Raw genomic sequence first — 26,202 nt, forward strand, 5'->3', positions numbered from 1 at the left:
TGTTTAGTAGATGGCCCAAGAGTGTATGAGCAAATGCCTGAATATAGGGGATTGGGAGGAATAAATCAGCTCATTGGAAATGTTAAATACCGAGTCCAGGAATCAAGTTTTTTTATTTAAATTTTATTTAGGTAACATACAGTGCAATACTGGTTTCAGGAGTGGAATTCAGGGATTCATCACTTATATACAACACTCAGTGCTCATCACAACAAGTGCCCTCCTTAGTACCCATCACCCATAGAGCCCATCTCCCACCCACCTGCTTTCATCAACCCTCAGTTTGTTCCCTATCATTAAGAGTCTCTCATGGTTTGTTTCCCTCCTCTTCCCCACCTTCCCATATGTTCATCTGTTTTATTTCTTAAATTCCAAATATTAGTGAAATCATAGGGTATTTGTCTTTCTCTGATTGACTTACTTTACTTAGCATAATACATTTTAGCTCCATCCACATCATTGCAAATAGTAAGATATTGATTTTGATGGCTGAGTAATATTACATCTCACACACACACACACACACACACGGCACGTCTTCTTTATTCATTCATCAGTTGATGAATATTTGGGCTCTATCCATAGTTTGGCTATTGTTGATAATGCTGCTGTAAGCATTGGGGTGCATGTTCCCCTTTGAATCTATATTTTTGTATCCTTTGGTTAAATACCTAATAGTTCAATTGCGGGATCACAGGGTAATTCTACTTTTAGTTTCTTGAGAAACCTCCATATCGTTCTCCAGAGAGGCTGTATCAGTTTGTATTCCCGACAGCAGTGCAAGAGGGTTCCCCTTTCCCCACAACCTTGTCAACACCTGTTGTTTCTTGTGTTGTTAATTTTAGCCATCCTAACAGATGTGAGGTAGTATCCTATCATGGTTTTGATTTGTTTTTCCCTGATGATGAGTGATGTTAAGCATCTTTTCACGTGTCTGTTGGCAATCTGGATATCTTCTTTGGAAAAGTGTCTATTCATGTCTTTGGCCTATTACTTAACTGGGTTTTTTGCTTTTCAGGTGTTGAGTTTGATCAGTCTTTAGAGAGTTTGGATGCTCACCCTTTATCAGATATGTCACTTGCAAATATCTTTTCCCTTTGGGAGGCTACCTTTAGTTTTGTTGGTTGTTTCCTTTGCTGTGCAGAAGCCTTTTATCTTGATGATGTCCCAATAGTTCATGTTTGCTTTTGTTTCCCTTGCCTTCAGTTACATGTCTAGTAAGAAGTTGCTCTGGCTGAGGTCAAAGATGTTGCTGCCTGCATTCTCCTCTAGGATTTTGATGGTTTCCTGTATCACATTTAGGTCCTTCATCCATTTTGAATTTATTTTGTGTATGGTATAAGAGTGGTCCAGTTTCATTCTTCTGCATGTTGCTGTCTAGTTTTCCCAGCACCATTTGTTGAAGAGACTGTCTTTCTTGCATTGGACAGTCTTTCCTGCTTTGTCAAAGATTAGTTGACCCCATAGTTGTGGGTCCATTTCTGGGTTCTCTATTCTGTTCCATTGATCTAAGTGTCTGTTTTTGTTCCAGTACCATACTGTCTTGATGAGTACAGCTTTGTAATATAGCTTGAAGTTCAGAATCCTGATGCCTCTAGTTTTGATTTTCTTTTTCAGGACCGCTTTGACTACTCAGTGTCTTTTGTGGTTCCATTCAAATTTTAGGATTGTTTTTTCTAGCTCTGCAAAAAACGCTGATAGTATTTTGATAGGGATTGCATTAAATGTGTAGATTGCTTTGGGTAGTATACACATCTTAACTATGTTCTTCCAATCCATGAGCTTGGAATGTTTGTTCATTTCTTCTTCAATTTTTCATAAGTGTTCTATAGTTTTCCAAGTGTAGATCTTCTGCCTCCTTAGTTAGATTTTTGGTTTTGGTGAGGAATCAGGGTTTTACTACCATACAGGCAATAGAAAACTGTTGGAAAGTTTCTCCTAGGAGTGCAAGCATTTATTGACTGGCTAGCTGGTGTGATGGACAGAATGATTATCTCTGGGGCTCTGCTCTCAAGGAGCTAGTACAGAGGCTCCAAACGCTCCCTTAGGAAGATTAGTTTCACAGGAATTTATAGGATGGGTGGAACTGAGAGAAATGGAAGACCCCAAACAAAGGGTGCAACTACAACAGCCATCCTGATGTGAGGTGGTAAAGACCAGAATTAGGGTGCAGGCAGGAGGAACAGGGAAATAAGGGGCAGATACTTGGGTTCTCGTGAAGTAAAAATCAGCAGTAAATAACCTGAAACAGAGAATGAGGGAAATTGAAAGAACAAAGTTAAACCTGGAAGTTTGCTACCTGCTGACTTTGTTAGTTCTTGTGTTTGCAAATGTGCTTCAATCATGTTTTCCTCATCTAAGGTTACTATTCTGTCCTGTGCTGAGTCTTGAGGCATCAGTTAATGGGGTCACAATCCTCATCCCTTACAACTATGCAGCCACTGAGTTGCCTAGGGCTTCGGATAACGGTTGGGGACAATAGATCTAGCTTTACAATTCATAGTGAATTTTTATAGCTAATTATGAAAATTTGCCTTGGGGGTCCACACTGAATTACTTCTTTAAGAAAACCTGAGGGATGCATACGTGGGTGGGGGTCTAAAGGGGGCGCTCAGTCGGTTGGTCATCTGACTTTGGCTCAGGTAATGATCTCACAGTTAGTGAGTTTGACCCCCCCCCATCCATATCAGTCTCTCCTCTGTCACTATCAGTACAGAGCCTCCTTCTGACCCTCAGTGTCTCTCCCTCTATGCTCCTGCCATGCTCACACTGGAAAAGTGTGTCATACAAATGACTTCTGCTTACGTCAAGTTATGTCCAGCACTGTATAGCTAACTATTACTAATGCAAATTTTACTGCTGCATTTGTAAGAGAGTAGGACAGACCTGTCCTTCACTGAGAAATTGCATGTGAATAAATACAGAGACCCAACGATCAGCATCAATTATGCTTTCAGTGGTATATGTAAAGCAGTAAGATTGTTTAACTTTGTAAAGTAAACCTTTCATTGTGATGTGCTCAGTCTCTTTCTTTACATTTTCCATCAGTTGACCGAAATTAGACTTTTTCTGTCAGCAGAAAAACTGACAGATATTGACAGAAAGCTTTAGGTTTAGAAAGCTAAAGTTAAACTTTGTATTAAAATACATTCTCAATGTGCATTTTTCTTACTAAAAGTCATTTTTTAAAGGGACAGTTTATATCTTACTGTAAGCTATTTGCATTACCAGTTATTTTATAAGGTTATGCAAAACTGATATCATACTTGGACCCTTTGGAATAATACATTTTTTCCCCTGGCAAACTCATCTCAGGTAATCAAGAAATGTAGTTGTCTTTATGTCAATTTTCAAAAACAAATACGAATGGCATTCTAAGCTGGTAGTATTTATTCTATCTGTGGCTAAATACTACATGTGTTTAACCCAACTTGAGATTAAAAATCAAAGGAGTTTTGATGTTTTTTATCTTTTTTCATCTGCTTTGAGTTTAACATATCTTTCTGAACAAAGCCATGTTTGTAAAGGATATTAAGTTTTGTTTGGCCACCTTCTCAACTGCAAGTACTCAATGGACCTTAATGCGAGGTTATGCTCCCTGGACTGATTGATATATAAACAGAAGACAGATGGTGTAGAGATGACTCTGATGATAATTCATTTTTCAGCTAGTCATGAAGATATTTTGATTACAGTGTGTTTAAGTAATTATAACACAGTCTGCAATGTTAGTCTTGCTGGGAAGGGACCACATGGAAAACAAGTTACGTGTTATCCATGCCTAACAAAGGGTGCACTGTGGTGTAATGATTTTAATTCCTAATGCTAGATTAGGACTGGGGGAGTTTAAAATATGTCATACAGTAAGGTAAGTCAATTAAACATAGACCAAATAAAAAAGGTAACTTCACAGTTTTGAGGCATAAATATTTGTTTTGGAAAGTATATAGATGTTACTATATGAAAGAAACCAGTATTTTGACATTTAGCTAACAGTCTGTGTACTGCTAATTAAAAAATTACATGGCTTGATTTTGAGTTTATGTGAATCGTAATTATCATGGAGCTTGCTTTCCGTGTCATGAATTTAAAACTGAAATTCACGCTGACAGTTCAGCAGCACATTATATTCCTGCTATTGTTTTGGGGAAAAAAATCTAAACAAAATGTCAAAAGGAGAAAAAATAATTAGAATTGTGTGGCTAGAAAGGCCATTTTAAGTTTTCATATTCAGATATTAATTAAAGTTTATGCTTCTATTTTTGGTTTCACAATAGGATAATTGATCGTTTAGATGGAGTTCGTTTGTTGTGGTCCTTGCTGAAGAATCCTCACCCGGACGTGAAGGCGAGCGCAGCGTGGGCCCTCTGTCCCTGCATCCAAAACGCTAAGGTAAGAACAGACTGCAACCCACTCTAGAATATCTAATACGGTATTGAATAATGTCATCACAGGTCACTACTTGCTTTCTACTTAATTTTGGTCTAATTTATCTAGTAGAAAAGAGTGCTGAGAGTTTGTGCCTATGAGCAATGCCTTTTCCTAGTTAGTTTTTAAATGCCAAATCAGACTAGGGTCAGGTGGCAGTGATTACCAAGTTCTGCCTGGCTGGTGCAGTTGAAATGGGTACCCCAGAGGCACCTGGGTGGCTCAGTTGGTTAGGCATCCGACTTCAGCTCAGGTCATTATCTCACAGCTTGTGTGTTCGAGCCCTGCATCGGACTCTGTGCTGACAGCCTGGAATTGCTTCAGATTCTGTTTCTCTCTCTGTCTGCCCCTCCTCCACTCCTTCTGTCCCTGTCTGTCTCTCTCAAAAATAAATAAATGTTATTTAAAAAAAAAAAAAAAAAAAAAGGAACCCCAGGAAAATCCAGAGGAAGAAAAGTTGACTGTTCTTATCTCTTGGGTGATAAGAAAATTGCCTATGTTTACCTGCTACGTTAAGAAACATGAAATTGTTTTATCTTATTTATATAGCCTGAAATATGACAGTGAAAGATCCCTGAGTTTTTTGTTTCCTTGAAAAAATCAAATAATTTCATGAATCCCACTTTTCTTAGCTGTCAATAACGACTGGATATAAAACCCCAAAATAAAATTTTTACAAGACCGAAAAAAAAAAAAAAAGGACTGAACTGAAAGTTTCTGAAGTCTTTTAGCTCTTCATCTGTATATTTTATTATTTTCTTTAAAGATCTCTTTTCAGCCCATTTCTATTATCTTAATTTTTTTTTCTATAGAGTTAGAGATTACCTTTTCAGATCCTGGTTGCTAGAGATATTTTTCTCTGCTGAATATTTTTATCTAAAGGATTTTATTCCTGTAATAAATTTAACATGACTCTAAATATCATCCTAAATATTTGTGACTAGAAATGATCTTTTGTATAAAGTGAATTGTGGTATGTACTAATAATAGAGGAGACATATTACAAATTGGTCAATAGAACTATTTTTTATAATAGCAACGACATAAAAATAAAAACACCTCAAGTTTTAACCTACGGGAAAATGGACAACAGGATGATACTATGGTCATACTGTTATCATACAGTGTAGCAGTAGAAAACGAATGTATTTCCGTAATGTATTCATCAATATCGACACACCTCATAAACATGTTGCACCAAAAAAAAAACAATTTTCAGAAGTAGAATGTATACAATGTAATTCCTATTCTATAAGGTCCAAAGAAAATTTTTAAATGCAGAATTTAGATGATGATATTTAGGGAACAAGGAAGAGCCTACTGAGGAAATATCAATGCATACCCTTGAAGGACATCCTTATCAGTCACCTGAACTAATCAGCCCAGTCCTTCACTTATAAATATGAACAACTAAGGATCACAAAATATTTAAGGAAGACTAATGGTACTTGAGATAAGACAGTATTAATAGGCAGAATTAACTTCAGAGGAAACAGAGATAATGTAAGGAACAGGCTATAACATGAAATTTGAAAAATTTCTATCCTCAGAATGACCCAAGGGAAATAAATACTATACCTAAAAAGGCTGTTACATATAAAAAAAAGATGTATCCATAGATTAACAAAGGCTTTTGGAAATTAAAAATACATTTGGCAAATATATTAAATAAATTTAATAGAAGACACAAATACTAGGTATGACTGAGTAATTATCTGCAAGGTAAAGTCTAGTAAATAAGTAAGAATGTAAAGTAAAAAGAAAATAGCACAAGAAAATACATGAAAGGAAAGAGAGCAGTCGAAGGGTAGAAAAATCATCATTTTTAAAAAAAGGGAAGTATCTGTAAATTGAGGAGTTGAAGAAAGATTCTAGTCTTCAGATTGAGAAGACCCACTTTGTGCCAAGCAGGAAAAAATGAAGAAAATTATCTCTACCTAGACACAAATTCAAATTTGGTGTTTTCAGAAATTAAAGGAAAGGAAAAAAATTATATAAGAATAAGGATCACACCAGTATTAGATTAAAAATCATTCACAATAAATTGTAAAAGAAAATGGAACAAATCCTCTACTGTCTTGAGAGGAAGGTATTTTTATCCTGGAAATCTATATCCTATAAAAACTAGCATTCAAGTGAGTGTAGAGTAAGGACAAAATAAAGACATTTTTCTTTTAGAAATGTCAAGAAATGCCATAAACCTCAGGAAAAAAACACGTTAGACTATTTTCCAGCAAAAGAAAAGATTTTAAGAAAGAGAATAACATTAGTTATAGAAATAATAATAAGCACTAATTTGACAATAAACTATTTGTAAAAAAGAAAAAAGAAACATAAAATATAAAAAAGAAATAGAACTGAAAAAAAAAGAAATAATAATAAGCAAATAAGTCACTGGAATTTAGAGTTAAATATAAATTTGTGTTGATAATATGGCTTTCAAATTTTTTTAAGTTTTTAAGAAAGAATTTCTTTAAAATAAAGAAACGACATAAAGTAAAATAAATGCAGATGGTACAATCACAGCAACAATCTGACTCTAAACTACCAGATGATTCCAAAAACATGTTAGATAGTGTAAAGTAATAGGTAAACACATACGAACGGTCTTTACTTTTCCTGGAGAAGGATGTTATAGAAACTGGTTCATTCTCAATCATCATCAAAAATAAAATTTTATTTAAATATACAATTTAATTTTGTTTCATTGATGAGATACCATTGTGCGTATAGATACAAAATGAACATAGTGCTATTATGCATAAACTGTATCCTTTATTCTTGTGGATTTTAACTCCAAATATTCCTATTTATCTATCACTAGCTGTAAAAAGAAAAAGACATTCTGTAAGATACATTCCAGTATTTTCATTTTTATTATTCCCGCCTAGGATTTTTTTTGAGAGAGAGACAGTGAGAGCTGGGGAGGGGCAGTGAGTAAGAGAGAGAGAGACAGAGAGACAGAGACAGAGACAGAGAGAATCCCAGGCAGGCTTTGCACTGTTAGTGTGGAGCCCAATGCAAGGCTCAAAGCCAAGAGTCAGATGCTTAACCCAGGTGCCCCCGTCTAGGATTTCCGTCCTGAATATCTGACTGGTCTCCTGTGCTAGCAACCTAAACTGAACCATACTTAAACACAACCCAACATGTTTGTCTTTTACCCTCGGCCCCAAGGCCTAGACTGGGTCCAAGCCTCAGTAAAGAGCTCCTACTTGTTCCACTCTGTTGAACCTTACCTGCCCTCTGCACATTCTCTACTCTTACCACCGTAGTTCTTTGGATTTTTCTCAAGAAGAGGACACCTCGGCCCTCATCTTATCACTTCTGATGGAAAACAGATGCATGATCTCTGCTTGTTCACTACGTTTACCAAGAACTACACTCTTCTGTATGTGTTATCATTTAGGTGACATGAACATGTGAGCAGATTGGTTAATTAGAAAATATGAGTGGGTGACTCATTAGGTTAGTGACATGGGTCAGGTGAAAACAGTAGAATCTGACCTAACAGAGAGCCAGTGTGGGCAAAGAGGAAGAGTCAATATAAGAAATAATTGCAAAATAGAATCAGAAATCGGTGTATTATTGGATGTGGGCTGCGAGGAGATCAAGAGAGAGTTTGAATTTCTTTTTTGTTGTTGTTGTTTTTATATTTTAGCTTTGACAACTAAGAACTAGTAACTTTACAAAATGTGAGAAGAACATGATTTGAGGAAAACATGGCAGATTTGTTTTCATCTAGGTAGAGATATCCAGACATTTGAGTAGATGAGCCTGGGTGCCTGGTGAGAACTCAGGACCAGTGATGGACATGTGAGAATCATTGGCATGTCAGAGGTAGCTGAAGTCTGAAAGGTAGAGGGCAGGCAGAGGGTGTGGAGTCAGGAGAGAAGGGTAATGATGAAGAGAAGTCATAGAAGAAAACTAAGGAGTGATAGGATAGATAAAAATCAGGAGAGACAAGAAAGCCAAGAAAGGAAACAAATTCAAAAAAGGGAGGGGGGTGGCATGTTCAATAAAATCATTTGCCCGTAGGAGGTCGTTTACCTTTGAAAACCAAAACGAGTACATTAAAACTATGAAAAAATAAGCGATCATTTTTTTATGAAGATTTTAATTGAGAACAGAGAATTTAAGTCAGATGGCAGTGGGGTAAGAAATAAGGGGAGAAATAGATGTAAAAAGAATTAATAGTTCTTTCTAGAAGTTTGCTATTAAGAGAAGGAGACAGTATGAAGTCTAGAAGACACTGCAGATTTAAAGCAATGATTAATATAGGAAAGGTATGAAAGAGAGGGAGAGGGCCTGGGTATAGCAGATACAGGAAGGGAAGGGAAAGGAAGAAAATGATGAGAAAAGGGAAGAGAAGGGAAGGAAAGGGAATTAATACCCGTGTGTGAATTAAAAAAATTGAAGTCAGACTCTTCCTAACTGACAATAAGTACAATTTGGCTGATTATTTCAACAATGAGGGCTGGTTTTCTGATTAGGTAATACAGAAGACATATCCATAAGTTAAATAAACTAAATATTCAGAGTCAAAATTTTGATGGCATATATATCAAAAAATGTATCTTCTATGATTAAATTTATGATGAAGATTTTTAGACGTCAATTTGAAATAGATAAGGAAGATACATATGTTTTCAAAAATGTTTTTGGATTTGTGAGCAAAAATTTTGAAGACTGTTGGTGTAGTATACCAGGTTTGGCCCTTGAAATGAGAAAGAATGAAAATTAGAACATCTTTCCTCAAGAAAATAGCCTGATTTTCTGTCTTTTTGAAAAATCCTATTTCCTAGGATCAGAAAGTAAATGAGTTTTATATTGGTCTCTTTTCTTGCATCTTTACAGAACAAAATTCATCTTCACAAGGTAGAAGGATACCTCAGGGGCAGAGTATGAAACAAGGTCATGTGCTTAATAGGCAAAAGGAGGAAAGCACATTTATAATATTGAAAAAAATAGCATCTCATAATTTATACATATCCCAATCAAACCATGGTTTAAGACCACTCTATCTAATGGAACTTCTATGATGATTGAAATATATTCTTCAAATTTGGTAACCATTAGCCACCTGTGGTAATTGAGCACTTGAAATATGACTGGTATGACTGAGGAACTGAGTTTTTAATTATATTAAACTTTAACTTCATTAAATTATTTAAATTAACCTTAATTAACTTAAATTTAAATAGCCACATGTAGCTAGTGGCTGTTGTTTTAGATAGCCCAAGTCTAAGATATGCAAATAATAAAAGGTTGTTTTTTTAAGGCAACCCCTGCAAAGAGCTGTAAACCTCAAGATTTATATGATTACCTATGGTTTCATGCTCACTATGTAAAATATAGAAAGTAAATAAAAACAGGGAGTTTTATGAATTTTTTCCCACATAAAAATGTTTTGGGGTGCCTCGGTAGATCAGTCGGTTAATTGTCCAACTTCAGCTCAGGTCATGATCTCACAGTTCGTGGTTTCGAGCCCTGTGTCAGGCTCTGTGCTGACAGCTAGCTCAGAGCCTGGAGCCTGTTTCAGATTCTGTGTCTCCCTCTCTCTCTGACCCTCCCTGCTAATGCTGTCTCTCTCTCTCTCTCAGAAATAATTTTTAAATGTTTTTTAATAAAAATTTTTTTTAATGTTTTTTTAATTAAACACAAAAGCCAAGGAAAAATACTACCAGTACTTTCAGTACTCAGGGATATCCATCATTTAGTGTTAGATTGGGTTTTTTCCTTAACAATGAATTGTGAATATCTCTCTTATTCTCTATATATGTCTTTTCATACCTCTGTCTGCTTCTTGCTGTGTAGTATTTTGTTGTATGGACATATGAAAGTTTATTTATGCAATTAAATGTCCAGTATTAGAGAAGAATGAGGTTAGTGAAACAAAAAAATTTTGAGCTTTTCTAAACTGTATTTTTCACATAGAGAGAGAGAGGAAAAGTTACCCCTGATCCACTGGTAGAAACCTGAGCATAGATTCCAGGGCTTAATCCATAGTTTCCTTTAAATAGTTAAGAAGTACAGCCCCACAAAAAAAAAAAGAGAGAGAACAACAGACCAATATCTCTTGTGAATATAGATGTAAAAATCCACAATAAAATATTAGCAAACTGAATCCAACAATGTATTTTTAAAAACCATTCACCATAATCAAGTAGGATTTTTTCCTTGGGATGCAAGTGTGGTTCAATATTTGCAAAACAATCTGTGATCTGTCACATGAATGAGAGCAAAGATAAAATCCATATTATCATTTCAATAGATGCTTTTTCACATCAACAGAGTACATTATCCATTCATGATATAAACCCTCTGCAAAGTAGGGCTAAAGGGAACATGACTCAACATTATAAAGGCCTTATATGAAAAACCCACAGCCAACATCATACTGTTGTTGGTGAAACACTGAGCACTTTTCCTCTAAGGTCAGGATCAAGACAAGGATGTGCACTCTCACCACTTTTATTCAACATAGTACTGGAAGTCCTAGCCACAGCAATTAGACAACATAAAGAAATGAGAGTGTCTGGGTGGCTCAGTTGGTTGGGAGTCTGACTTCGGCTCAGGTCATGATCTCACAGCTCGTGAGTTCAAGCCCTGCATAAGGCTCTGTGCTGACAACTCAGAGCCTGGGGCCTGCTTCTGGTTCTGTGTGTCCTCTCTCTACCCCTCCCCAGCTCATGCTCTGTCTCTCTCTCGCTCTCTCTCTCTCTCCTTCAAAAATAAATAAACATTTTTTAAAAAAGAAATAAAAGGTATCCAAATATATAAAAAAGAAGTAAAACTCTCACTGGTTGCAGATGACATGATACTATCTAGAAAACCCTAGTGACTCCACCAAAAAATTACTATAACTGATAAATGAATTCAATAAGGTTACAGGATACAAAATCAATGTACAGAAATCTGTTGCATTCCTATACACTAGTAATGAAGCAGCAGAAAGTGAAATTAAGAAAACTATCCCATTTACAATATAATAAAATACATAGGAATAAACTTAACCAAAGAGGTGAAAGACCTGTACTCTGAAAACTATAATATACTAATGAAAGAAATTCAAGATGATGCAAAGAAATGGAAAGGCATTCCATGCTCATGTGTTGGAAGAACAAATATTGTTAAAATGTCTATAGCATCCAAAGCAATCTACACATTTAATGCAATCCCTATCAAAATGCCAACCACATTTTTCACAGAACTAGAATAAACAATCCTAAAATTTGTATAAAACCACAAAAGACCTTGAACAGCCAAAGCAGTCTTCAGAAAGAAAAACAAAACTAGAGATATCGCAATTCCAGATTTCAAGTTATGTTACAAAGCAGTAGTAATTAAAACGCTATGGTACTGGCACAAAAATAGACACATAGATCAATGGAATAGAACAGAAAACCCAAAACTAAACCCACAGATATACGGTCAATTAATCTTTGATAAAGGAGGAATGAATATCCAATGGGAAAAAGACAGTCTCTTCAACAAATGGTGTTGGGGGGTGCCTGAGTGGCTCAGTTCGTTGAGCATCTGTTGAGCTTCTGACTTCCGTCCATGAATTGTTGATTTCTTTTGTTTTTTTCAATGCTTATGCCAAAAGTGAATCACAAATCAAGAACAGAAAAAATTTTGTTTTGGTTTTGATCCCATTTTTAAACTATGACATAGTAACCTGAAGATTGAATTCGTTTTGGGTTTTTGTTGTTGTTGTTTATTTTTGAGTGACAGACTGAGGCTCGCATGCACGTGTGAGTTGGGGAAGGGCAGATGGGTGGGGTGGATAGAGGATCTAAAGCGGGCCCTATGCTGACAGCACAGAGCCTGATGTGGGGCTCATGCTCTCAGGAACGGCAAAATCATGACCTAAGCCAGTCTGCTGCTTAACTGACTGAGCCACCCAGGTGCCCCAGAATCAGTTTTTATCCCTGTTTCATCCATGTATTATACCTAAGGAGGCACAACGTCTTCTATTACTTCCATTGGCTGCCTTGAAGTAAGTGTGAAAGACATCCATTGAATATAAAATGATGCCTGAGAGGAGCATGTTGTAATATTAATAATTAGTATATGGACTGGCTTTACACTTCTTAAGTACTTACATTTAAATTTTCATTTTGCCTTGAAGAGCTTTGTGACAATACATGAATATAATAAAATTAAATGTTAAAATCAATATAAGAGTAATAGTTAGCCATGATTTAATTTAATCTCTAGGCATATTATCACTATAACTTCATTAATTCAACATTATTTAGCACTGTTTGCCAAATAATTTTGGAGGTGCACGTGACATTTTGTATGCCTTTTTAAAAATCATCTTAACATAAATGCATAACATTGTTCAACTAAGTTTCCCATGTTAAAGTCGAGAATGAGGTTAAACAAAAACAATTGAGCCTTTCTAGAATGTTCTTTCACATAAGGAGAAAAAATAAAAGTTACCTCTGACCTATTGGTAGAAATTCAAAGACAGTACCCCAGGGAAGTGTTTTATAATTGACATTGCATCATAGGTGAAAGGATAGTGTATTCCTCGATAGTATGTAAAATAACAGTGCATTTTACAATCAACTGCCTTTTGGATTAGCTGAAATAATATGGGTAAAGATACTTGTAAATGTCTATATGCATGAAGGTTATGTGTACTTGGGACTCTTTTAGGGTCTTATGTATCTTATTTTACATCACCCTCCAAAACTTATCCCACTTGATTATATTCAATTTAGCATTTTCAAGTAGCAGTTTGGATATTCTGTTGTTTTTAGGTTTTCTAATAAGATTGTAAGTTCTGAAGGCGAGTAGAGGCAGGAAACATTTTTTGAAAATGCTGGGTATCCAGCATGCAGTAAAATAACAAACTCGAAGAGATCTTGCAGGATATTTTGGTCCATTTTTCCCTCCTCCATTTGCCCATTCAGGTAAGTTAGTGACTGGACTTTCTAGGAAAGAATGCCTTTTGTTTTGTAAGAAAGGATTTCCACATATTTTTACATACACTGTTTTGCAGGTCATTTAGGCTGATTAATTTATGAATGGTAGGATTTGGCACCACTGTGAAATAAAGAACTTCTTTGTCTGGATCAACAGCACTGACAGAAATGCTGCAGAAGTCAGCCATTGTCGATTATAGCTAAGAGCAGCACAAATGGGAAGAAAGCATAAGCCAAGCCTCCAGACGAGTTGTGGCTACCTCAGGGTCCCTGCCACGTCTGTCAGGCATCATGAAACCTAAGTGTACTCTGTGTGAGTTCATGTGGAATGGATGTGGTGAAACATCAACTGTTCAAAACAGATGTTATCCATTTTTTATATTTTTAACAGCATGTGTATGAGAACACATTTTCAGCTCTGTTAAGAAAATGAGATGTGAAAATTAGTTCTAGTGAATGTATTGCATCTTTTCTTGCAAAGGAATATTTAAAGCTACCTATCAGTGAATGAGCCAGGCAGCAAAGTACCAGAATCAAAAAAACCTTGGTAATGAATTATGAGATGGTTGAGACAAAGATTCATCATGTAATTGTGCATTGTAGTGGCATTATAGTTGCTGTTAGATGCATAAAACAAATGGAACATGAGAGCTTTGTAATAAGGAGGATTGACATTTTCACCAGTAGACCAGTGTCTCAGTTAGAAAGCATAAAATTTTCCATCGTTTTTGAAGTCAGCATAAAATTGTTTTTGATACCTTATGAGTGATAAGGAAAATATGCTAAATGAAAAAGGTATGTTTTGCAAGCTTAAGAGCTATTTGTCCATTCTTTCTATGATTGGAAAATCAGAATGTGAAATATGAATCTGTTTTATGGTCTTATGCAAAACTTGAAAGAATATCTAAGACAGAAAATAAGCATCTTCTGTTAGAAAACTATCCAGTATTCTTCAGTCTACCAAGAATTGAAGAACAGAAGGCTGAACAAAAGTGAACTAATCACAAAAAACTCATAGCATATTTTTCTAAGTAACTTTAACAGTGTACCACGTTAACGTGAGTTTTTTTTTGTTAGGCTTAGGGAAAGTTTGTTGTTGGCTTTTTCCAATTAAGTTTCCTAAAAAGAATAGAGATCCCAATGAATTCTAAAGTGATGTTATTTGGTAAATTTTGTGAGCCACAAGTATGGTTGCAGACAATTAAGTACTTTGTGAAAAGTGTGAGAGATTTGTAAATGGAAGTGAAAAGCTGTTTCTTTCAAGCTGAATGATCAAACACATTTTTGGAGAAAAACAGTGGTTGAACAGGTGTTCAGTATTACGAACTTGTAATGTAAAGAACGCAACAGCTGAGTCTGGCAAAAATCCATACGTTAAATTCTTTGTTCTTAACTGAGGGCTGAGGGGGGTGGGAGGAGGGGAAGGGGGGTGATGGGCATGGAGGAGGGCACTTGTTGGGATGAGCACTGGGTGTTATATGTAAACCAACTTGACAATAAACTATTTAAGGAAAAAAAAGTTCTTTGTTCTTAAGCAAAACTCTGCTGCAGAAAGTCAGCTCAAATTTGTGCTCCATGAGCAATAAGGTATTGAAAACTACAGAAACTCTTATATAAAGAATATATCAGTACATCGCTTCTAATTGCTTTTATGTCTTTTCCCAGCATAAGAATCATTTTCTTAAAACATCATTGCATTTTTCTGTTGTTCTTTTGATTGTTGCAAGAGAGTATTTGATTTTCTTTTTTTTTCTTTTTTACATTTATTTATTTTTGAGAGAGAGAGAGAGAGAGAGAGCAGGGGAGGAGCAGGGAGACAGGAAGATACAGAATCTGAAAGAGGCTCCAGGCTCCCAGCTGTCAGGACAGAGCCTGATGTGAGGCTCAAACCCTCAAGGGTGAGATCATGACCTGAGCCGAAGTCGGATGCTTACCTGACTGAGCCACCCAGGTGCCCCAGAACATTTGATTTTCTTAATTCTGTTTCTTTTAATTAATTTTGGAAAGTTTAAGCAAGAAAAAATAAAAGCTTAAATGTGTTTGCATTTTTATAAGGCAAATTTATATTAAAATTTTATATCATAACCACCACTTAGGAATTAGATAGGAAACAGGTATTCTCATTTTAGAATAAATATTCTGAATGTATAGTAAGCCAATTATAGAATTAGGAAGAAAACTCAATTTGTCTTCCAAATCAGTAATACATCCATGAGATCATTTGGCTTTGTAACTTTTTAAACTTGGTTTTGCCGCTTGTTTAGAAAATAACGTCTGGTTCTGAATTTTGATCTTGGAGGAAAATAATCTCTAGTGATTTCAAAACAGTGGCCTAAGGAAATCCTCCAAAGAGAGAAGCTAATCAGAGACATTTGAGAATGATTCCCCAAAAGAGAAGAGAAAAAGTTCCTTTCTGTGAGGTTGGAATACATGCTTTGGCAATTTTTGCCAGGAATGTTGAGCACTGAGTGTGGACCAGGCCAGCTTCTTGACTCCAGGTGTGACAGAACACAGCTGATCAAACAGGACAGGAATTTTGACATCACTCTCTGTTTAGCTTCAGCCATCCAATGACCCATGCCCAATCAGGAAGCCAAAGAGAACCTGGAGAAGGCATGTGTAGGGGTATAGTTTCATACTAAGAATACTGCCATAAACATGGTTTATGAGCTTTGATTTGGTCATGTTTGGGCCCTAGAATGTATAGTTGTCTAGCAGTGTGCCAAAGAGGCTATGCATTTTTTTTTCCAAAATCTAAAACTTCTTTTAAAATGCAATCCATGTTTCTGTTCTGCCTCCCTATTTGGGGTCTGCCGTCATTTTTAAGTCGCCACATAGTTCAAACTATACTCAACGGCCCCCCAGTTCCTAAAGTCCTAAAAGATTAAAGTGAACTGTATTTCAAGTATATTTTTTCTGCATGTCAGATTTTCAAGTGGGGACATGAAGGACAAAAACAATAGTGAGGGTGTTAAACAGCTTATCTTCAGACTACAGCTGGAAGGGCCACCATGTAAGGTCAGATCTGTTGGTTTCATCTGGATTCCATTCCCGCTCTGCTGTTGTACTACTGTTCCATGTGCCCTGCTTCTCAGCCCCTACTCTGAAAACTGCTGCAATGCCAGTTGCCAGTCTAGGAAAGGGTAGAACTGTGTAATATACAAAATGGAAAGTTACAACCAATGGTGTAGCCTATTCTAAACAGGTATGTACAAAATCATGCCAACAGTTAGCTATTTATGAAACCATTCGGCCATCTTATTTTGAAAGTACAGTTATTAATTACCAGTTACTTTATTAAATGAATAATCGCATACATTAAATTGATCATATATCATTATGTCCACCTTAGCCCAGAACTCCCAGGATCACACATTGTGCTTTGTGGCCGTCAGAAACTGTGCCATCTCAGGGCACCTGGGTGGCTCAGTCAGTTAAGGATTCAACTTGACTCTTGATTTCGGCTTAGGTCATAATCTCACAGTTCATGATTTTGACCGTTGCATCAGGCTCCGCTCTGACAACAATGTGGAGCCTGCTTAGTATTCTGTCTACCACTCTGTCTGCCCCTCCATGCTTGCTCTCTAGATCTCTCTCAAAATAAATAAATAAACTTAAAAAAATGGAAACTGTGCCATCTCAAAACATTGGCAGAGACATCTAACTGGGACCCAAGTTTCTAGTCACAAGGTTATACCCCTCTCTAGGCACACAGCTTCATACAAGAAGTAGCCATAGGCAACAGTTAGGACTAATGTTTTCCTGCATGCTTTCATGAATGTGGAAGCCCTTGTGTACCCCTGTTTTTAAGAAGAGAAGTAGATTTGGGTCCCGTCCCTGGATTACTTTTATTATGCTGCCTCTAGACCTGAATTCAACATGCATATAACTTTAGCTTCATTGTCCTTTGCATTATTTTCTTCTAGGATCTTTATAGTTCAGGTCTTACATTTAGGTCCTTAATGCATTCTGAGTTAATTTTTTTAATTTCAATGTTTATTTTTGAGAGAGAAAGAGAAAAATAGACTTTAAGTGGGGGAGGGGCAGAGAGAGAGAGAGGAAGACACAGAATTTGAAGCTTGCTTCAGGCTCTGAGGGGTCAGCACAGAGCCCAGTGCAAGGCTTGAACCCACGAAGCACAAGATCATGACTTGAGCCGGAGTCAGATGCTTAACTGACTGAGCCACCCTGGCGCCCCTCTGAGTTAATTTTTTTCAGAAGGTTAGGATCCAACTTCATTCTTCTGTATGTGAATATCCAGTTTTCACAACACTATTTGTTGAAAAACTGTCCTTTCCCCATTGAATGGTCTTAGAAGCCTTGTCAAAAATCATTTGACAAAATACCCAAGGGTTTATATCTGGATTTCTATCCTATTCCACTAGTCTACATGTCTGTTCACATATCAGTACCACATTCTTTTAACTACCATAACTTTGTAGTAAATTTTGAAATCAGGAAGTCTGAGGAATCCAACTTTTTTTTTGCCTTATCTGGATTGTTTTGGGAATTCAGGATCCCTTGAGATTCCATATGAATTTTAGGATGAATTTATTTCTGCAAAAATTTTTTGGGATTTTGATAGGGACTGCACTGAATCTATAGATCACTATGAGTAGTATTGATGTCTTAACAATATGAAATCTTCCAATCTATGAATGGGATATCTTTCCATTTATTTGTGTCTAATTTATTTAGCAATATTTTGCTAGTTTTCAGCATACAAATCTTTTAGCTCTTTGGCCAAATTAATTCCTAAGTATTTTATTCTTTTAGATGCTGTTGTAATTGGCATTGTTTTCTTACTTTGCATTTCAGACTATTTATTATTAATATTTTAAAACACAACTAATTTTTCCAAGCTGATTTTGTAACCTACAATGTTGCTGAATTCAGGTATTAGTTCTACCAGTTTATTGTAGAATTTCAGGCTTTCTACATATAAGATCATATCATTTGTGAACAGAGATAATTTTTTTCTTCCATTCCAATTAGGATTTTAAAATTTCTTTTCCTTGCCTAATTGGACTTAGGAATTCCAACTAGCTAGGACTTCCAGTACTATGTCGAATAGAAGTGATGAAAGCAGGCATAGTTGTATTGTTCCTGATCTTGGAGGGAAATTTTTCAGTCTTTCATCATAGATTATGATGTGAGCTGTGGGTTTTTCCTGTGTGGCTTTCATTATGTTGAAATAGTTTCCTTCACTTCCTGGTTTGTTGAGTGTGTGTGTGTGTGTGTGTGTGTGTGTGTGTTTTAATCATGTAAGGGTGTTCAATTTTGTTAAATGGTTTTCATGCATCAATTGACATGCTCTTATGGGTTTTTTTTTTTAATGTTTTTTATTTATTTCTAGGAGAGAGAGACAGAGAGAGAGACAGCATGAGCAGGGGAGGGTCAGAGAGAGAGGGAGTCACAGACTCTGAAAGAGGCTCCAGGCTGTGAGCTGGCAGTCAGCACAGAGCCCGACGCGGGGCTCGAACCCACGAACCGCGAGATCATGACCTGAGTGAAAGCCGGACGCTTAACCGACTAAGCCACCCGGGCGCCCCTCTTATGGGTTTTTACCTTCATTCTCTTAATGTGGTCTATTCTTCTTACTGATTTTCTTATGTTGAACCATCCATACATTCTAGGAATAAATGCTACTTTGTCACGGTGTATAATCCTGTTGAATTTGGTTTGCTAGTATTTTGTTGAGAGTTTTTGCACTAATATTCACAAACAATATTGGTCTACAGTTTTCTTCTTGTGTAGTGTCTCCAGCTTTGGTATCAGAATCATGCGGCCTTCATTCACTGAGTTTGAGAATGTTGGCTCTTCAATTCTTTGGAAGAGTTTGAGGAGGATTATCATTAATTCCTCTTTAAATGGTGGAATTCACCAGTAATGCCATCTACTCTTGGACTTTTATTTATTGGAAACTTTTTTATTACTGTTTCAATTTCCTGACTAGTTACAGGTCTGTTCAGATTTTCTATTTCTTCATGATCCAGTCTTATTAGGTAATGTGTTTCTAGAAATGTATCCATGTCATCTAGGTTATTCAGTTTGTTGGCATACAACTGTGCATAGTATTCTCTTATAATCCTTTTTATTTCTATAAAATTGATTGTTACATTCCTTCTTTATTTCTGATCTACATTACTTAAATCTTACCTCTTTTTTTCTTGGTCAGTCCAGCTAAAGATTGGTCAATGTTATTGATCTTTTTGAATAGCCAACTCTTGGTGTCATTTATTTTCTCTATTATTTTTCTGTTTGTTTTTTTTTCTCTGTAGGAAACAGATGTGGTTTCTTCTTTTACCCAGTGGTTATTTACAAGTGTATTATTTAATTTCCACATATTTGTGAATTGTCCACTTTTCTTCTGTTGTTCATTTCTATTTGCACTCAGTCATTGTGTTTGGAAAGGATACTTTGTATTATTTCAGCCTTTAAAATAAAAAAATGATATTGGTTTTGTGGCCTAAAATATAGTCTATCCTGGAAAATGTTCCATGTGAACTTCTACTCTTGTTGGGTGGAACATTTTGAGAAGACTTCTGTATATTTATGTAGTTACTCAAACTTGGGATTTTTTTTTGTTTGTTTGTTTTAAATTTATTTCTAGGAGAGAGAGAGACAGCGTGAGCAGGGGAGGGTCAGAGAGAGAGGGAGTCACAGACTGAAACAGGCTCCACGCTCCGAGCTGGCAGTCAGCACAGAGCCCGACGCGGGGCTCGAACCCACGAACCGCGAGATCATGACCCAAGCGAAAGTCGGACGCTTAACCAACTAAGCCACCCAGGCGCCCCAAACTTGGGATGTTTTTTAGCCATTATTTCTTCAAATAATCTCTCTGCCTCTTTATTTTTTTTCTTCTAGGACTCCCATAAGGCTATATTGAATCTGTTGGTGATATCTTTTACTTCTCTTGGGCTCTCTCTCTCTCTCTTTTTTTTTTTTTTTTTTTTTTTTTTTTTTTTTTTNGATTCTTTATTCTGCCTGTTTGAGTTTACTATTTTATCCTAGTGAAAATTTTAATTCAGCTGTTGTATTTTTTAGCTTCATTTGTATCTCTGTTGATATTCTCATTTTGTTCCTACATCCTTTTCCTTCTTTTCTTTTGTTCTTTGTGTTTTCCTTTAGCATTCCAGGATACTTAAGACAAGTGTTTTAAAGTCTTTACCTGGAAATTCTGATACATTTGTTTCTTCAGGGATGGTTTCTGAGGATTGATTTTGTTCCTTTGAATGAGCTGTGTTGCCTTGTTTTTTGGTATGTTTTGTGATCTTTTGTTGAAAAGTGAGCATTTGAAAAAACAGCCACCTCTCCTAGTTTTTCCAGATTGGTTTGGAAGACCTTCCCTAGTTAACAAGATCTTGTCATTCCTCTTGGAGTCAGCCCAAGGTGAAGGTATAAGGTCTTCTCAGGTCTTTTCTGGGCATGTGTCTTACAAGGGCCTATGTGTATGCTTTTTTGAAACTTTCCCCTGTGTTCATGGCTGCTTTTAAATGGCCTAATTCCCAAAGAGTCTCACTCCAGCTTCTCTTTGGGGACATAGATGTTTTATTATATACCTCTGCCTGTATTTTGCCCCCAGGTATCTGTGAGTCTAGAGTACCCCTGTAGTTTTCACACACCACAATGCCTGCTAACTGCCTTCCACAGCTCTTGCCAACTGAGATCCAGACTCTGCCACAATTTCCCATCTGAGCATGGAGTCAGGTGAGACAGAAACCAGTGTCATTAGGTAGCCCATGGACAGGCCAAAGTGTTGCAAATCATTTCCATTCTGTTTCTTCTGGCCACGGGAAGGAATTGCAAATTGGTCTGGTTCCTCCTGACCACATTGCGCCATTGCCAGGACAGGGTGGGACAAGAGAAAGTAAAGCTGCCAGGAAATTTCCTTAAGTTTTTATTTTGACTTTTTCTTGCTTCTTTGCTATAGATCTCTGAATTGATTTCCAGAGCTCTCCTGTAAAGTTATATTAGTTAGTCTGTAGTTGTTTATTTAATGTTTCCATGGGGGAGCAAGTGTCTGGAACTTCGGAGTCCACCATCTTGGTAATGTCTCTATGCTTTCTGATGAGAAGTCAACTGTTACTATTAATGAGGTTTCCTTTTTTATGACGAGTCATGTATAGCCTTCACATACAATTTGCAACTTTCAAGATTCTCTCTTTGTCTTTCACCATTTGACTATAATGTATCTAGATGTGTATACCTGAGTTTATCCTACTTGGAATTCATTAAGATACATGAATATGTAGGTTAAAGTTTTTCATAAATTCAAGAAGTGTTTGCCATCGTTTCCTCAAACATTCTTTCACCCTTTCTCTCCCTCCACTTTTCCCCAAATTCTCATATATGGTATGGTATTCTTGATGGTATTTTATAGGTATCTGAGGATGTGTTCATTTTTCTTCATTAATTTTCTTTTAGTTCCCCAGACTGGGTAATCTGACTGGCCTATCGGCAAGTTCACTGAGTCTCTCTTCTGTCTGCTCAAATCTGCTGTTGGTCCCATGAAGTAAATTTTCCACTTCAATTATTGTACTTTTCAACTCCAGAATTTCTTTTATTTTTAAATTTTTTTTAATGTTTTATTTATTTCTAGGAGAGAGAGACAGAGACAGCGTGAGCAGGGGAGGGTCAGAGAGAGAGGGAGATACAGACTCTGAAATAGGCTCCAGGCTCTGAGCCGGCAGTCAGCACAGAGCCCGACGCGGGGCTCGAATCCACGAACCGCGAGATCATGACCTAAGCAAAAGTCAGACGCTTAACCAACTAAGCCACCCAGATGCCCCTCAACTCCAGAATTTCTAATGATTCTTTTTTTATATGTAATTTCAATCTCTGTATTAATATTCTCTACTTCCTGAGATCTTGTTCTCAAACTTTAATTGTTTAGGCATGGATTCCTTTAGTTCCTGGTTTTTACAGCTGATTTAAAGTTTTTACCTATTAAGTCCAACAGGTACAGTTTTCCTTAGGGTCCAGTTTTATTGACTGCTTTTTTTTCCTTGGTTATATTTCTTAGTTACATTTTGTGGTATACATTCCTCTTTCTTTGTATGTCTCATCACTTTTTATTAGAAAGAAACAGTATTTTAAATACTAACTAGTACTACTTAGTATTTAAAGTACTCAGCCAGATGTGAACATTTAGGGCTATCTGACTATGCACATAGCCCTGCACTTACATGTAGCACTTTATTTTTTTAAATAATTTTTTAAAAAATTTATTTCTGAGAGAAAGAGAGAGAGACAGTGTGAGCAGGGGAGGGTCAGAGAGAGAGGGAGATACAGAATCTGAAACAGTTTCCAGGCTCTGAGCTAGCTGTCAGCACAGAGCCCAACACAGGGTTCGAACCCACAAACCATGAGATCATGACCTGAGCTGAAGTCAGACGCTTAACCAACTGAGCCATCCAGGCACCCCTTACATGTAGCACTTTAGATCCCAACAGATATGTTGGAGTTTTTCAAAGCCCTCTATGGGCATCCCATTTTTTAGATTTTCCTTTTAATCATGTTTTGGCCAGCCTCTTGTTTGTCCCAACTGATATTACCATCTTAAACAGCTTTTAGGTTAAACAGTTGCCACTAATGTTTTTTATGACATGCCCTGAGAATAGGGCTTTCCTCAGTGAGTAATAACGTGAGGTAAAGACAAGCCTTTGGACTTTTTCATACAAGTTGCTGTTCAAGTCAAATCATAAGCATTCCATTGGAATGGAGTTTTTATGGGAGCTCCAAGCCCAACTTCCCTCCCTATGGCTGCTAGGCTGCAGGTTTTCCCAGATACCATGCCTTCAAGGCTACTACAGAACTGGGGAGAGAGAGGTGGGAATGGTGAAAGCTACAGTGCCACAAAACTCACTGTTCTTACTGAGATTCATCCATTTTTTAAAATAAACATGCTCTGTTATAAACTTTTCATTAAATTCTAGAGTTCTGAAAAAATTAATTCTGTCGGGTTTTGCTAGTGTTCTCATTCTTGTGATAGAGGATTCCAGAAGGACCACCCTTCCTCTATTCTTATACTAAAGATGGGTGTTGGAGTTCATCACCAATGCTATCATTTCTGTAAGTAACAGCAACACGATTTGAATTGTCCACATCAGTCATTCTCTGTTCTAGATGCATATTACCTTCAGAGCTTTAAAAACAATGTTCTCATGCAAGAGCCCTACTCCCATTATTTATATTGAGATTGAGGTTTAATCATTCATCTTTTTTTTTAATTTTACATATTTATTTTGAGAGAGAGAATGAACACAAGCAGTGGAGGGGTAGAGAGAGAATGAAAGAGAGAATCCCAAGAGAATCTGCACTGACAGCACAGAGCCCTATGTGGGGCTTGAACTTACACACCATCAGATCTTGACCTAAGCCGAAACCAAGGGTTAGATGCTAAACGGACTGGGCCACCCAAGGTGCCCCAGCATTCATATTTCTAAAAAAACCACCACAGGTGATTATAATGGAAAACCACATTATTTATTTTGAATCCCACAACATAAAATACTATCTTAACATTTCTGATGCTTCTAATTTGCCAAGTGAATGAATGTATGAATTAAAGTAGTTTTAATGATATAAATAAACATGGATTTATTATCCAATTACAGTCAAGGATGTATTTTTGCCAACTCATTCTTGATGGGTTTTAAAATAGGATTGAATACATAGTAAATGTTGCTACCTGAGTTACATATATTGAATATATTCATAATGGTGAAGGACAAGTGGAATCAAATTCCTTAAATTGATATTTTGTTGTGCAAACTATTGGTAACATACACTATCAAAATATTAGAAAATAAAAATGCTAATAACAGCTATTATCATATGCCAGGCACTTTGTTATATGTTTTATATGTATCCTTTTAACAACCTTCAAGAGATTAGTATTAGCTCCATTTCACCGATGATGAAATTGAAGCTTAGCAAAGTTATGTAGCTTGCTCCAAGCTGTTAGTGAGGAAACCAGGATGTACCACTAGGTCTTCTCACTATTTGACTTAAACTCTTCAACCAGTGGTTCTCAAACTTCACTATATATTGGGGTCACCTAGAGATATGTATGGATGCTGGTTCTTACCACCAAACCTTTTGATTTAATTGATATGGGCTCTACCCTGGCCTTAGGGAAAGTTAAAAATTCCCCCAGGAATTCTAATGTGCGACACAATTTGAGAACTACTACCTCAAAGACTATATTTTCTGCTTCCCTAAGGAATATCAATGCTGAGGTAAATTACTTACTTCAAAATATCCAGATGGTTCACTTTGTTTCTCAGAGTTTCACAGAGAAATACACTTTTACAAAGTGAAATTTACATCTAAAACCTTATCTCCTTTATATGAAAACTGTTCAATCCCTTTTATGCAATAAAAGGAAGCTGGAAATCCCATAAATGCAGGATGTGAGAGTACTGGCTGTATAATAAGTCACTTGTAAAAGATATAGGGATTTTGGCTGACTTCAAAGCTTAATGTGAACAAATAGGGCAATGTAACTGCTGAAATAGTACATGTTGGCCATGCTAGCAGAAGTTCTGTGTCTAGATCACGGAAGATAAGAATTCCAATGCACTCTGTTCTGGTCAGACCACATTTGAAGTTGTGTTCAACTCTGGGTGAGTTTTAAGAGGAACTTTGAGGGACGTCTAGGTGGCTCATTTGGCTAAGTGTCTGACTTTGGCTCAGATCATGATCTCACGGTTCGTGGGTTCAAGCTCCGCTTCTGGCTCTGTGCAGGCAGCTCAGAGCCTGAAGCCTGCTTCAAATTCTGTCTCCCCCTTTCTCTCTGCCCCTCCCCCGCTCCCATTCTGTCTCTCTCTCTCTCAAAAATAAATTAACATTAAAAAAAACTTTTAAAGAGAAACTTTGATAAAAGAGAGAGGAGATCTATGAAAATTATTTGACATGAAAATAGTAAAGTTACACATCACAGAAGATGAAGGAGACAAGTATCTGGCTTCAAATATTAGGACATTCATGCAAATGAGGATTAGTTGCAGTTAGTATGTTATATATCAGGTTCATTATGAGTTAAATACGCTCTTATCTGTCAAACTGAGACTAACCACGTATTTACAGCAAAATGGGATGTTGTAGATGAAACAAATAAACTTTTAGAAAACAGACTCTCCATAAATGAAAGAGACTCTTGACTTTTCTAGAGTATAGTGTTTCATATGGTTAATTTTTTTTCCTCTTAAGATTATGGTTTCAAGTATTGTTCTTAGCCTCGTGCGTACAACTCAATGTCCAGAAGCATCTGACTGAATCTTAACCAGAAATTGCTGTACTCATTTTAATCTGCGTCATTGAGTACAAGTGGAGAAAAGTTCTATATATATTTAATGTTAAAAATTAAATATATATGCATATGCATTTATATGCACACATAGATTTCTATAATAGCTATTTTATGATAATATGACTTACATTTGTTTAGCTCTTTGTACAAGTTATAAGCATTTTTCAAAGACATCATCAGTTAAGAATGTCATTTAATTAACTCTGTAAGCCTCTGGATACACAATGGTTTCTCACAGTTTAGACCTCCTCATTAGTAGAACACTGTATGTAAAGCAGAATCAACACAGGACATAGTAAAATGGAAAAATCACAGTTTTATGCGGTATTTAAGAAAGTTATCTTAGGCTTGGGAAGTAGAAAAAACCAGAACCATTAAATACATTCTCTTTATTTTTCTTGTGATTTAATCTGATAAAGCTACCTACAGAGTACAATGCATTTTCTGCTATCTGAATCTACACTGTGAGGACAGAATCATTTACTTTACCTGAAATGAATTTACTTTTTCTTCAGTTCAGAA

General features: G+C 36.4%; 1 protein-coding gene across 2 annotated transcripts in view; it reads left to right on the forward strand.

Annotated features, from left to right (window-relative positions):
* Positions 1-26,202, forward strand: part of ODAD2 (outer dynein arm docking complex subunit 2) — a 169,903-nt gene that overhangs the window by 84,523 nt on the left and 59,178 nt on the right. For both annotated transcript variants that reach the window (XM_077771772.1, XM_077771773.1), the window contains one exon: positions 4,278-4,392. In XM_077771772.1, coding sequence (XP_077627898.1) covers positions 4,278-4,392 — 115 coding nt within the window. The remainder of the gene's footprint in view (positions 1-4,277; positions 4,393-26,202) is intronic.

The sequence above is a fragment of the Crocuta crocuta genome, unplaced genomic scaffold, assembly GCF_008692635.1.
Source record: "Crocuta crocuta isolate KB4526 unplaced genomic scaffold, BGI_CrCroc_1.0 scaffold457, whole genome shotgun sequence".
Lineage (NCBI taxonomy): Eukaryota > Metazoa > Chordata > Mammalia > Carnivora > Hyaenidae > Crocuta > Crocuta crocuta.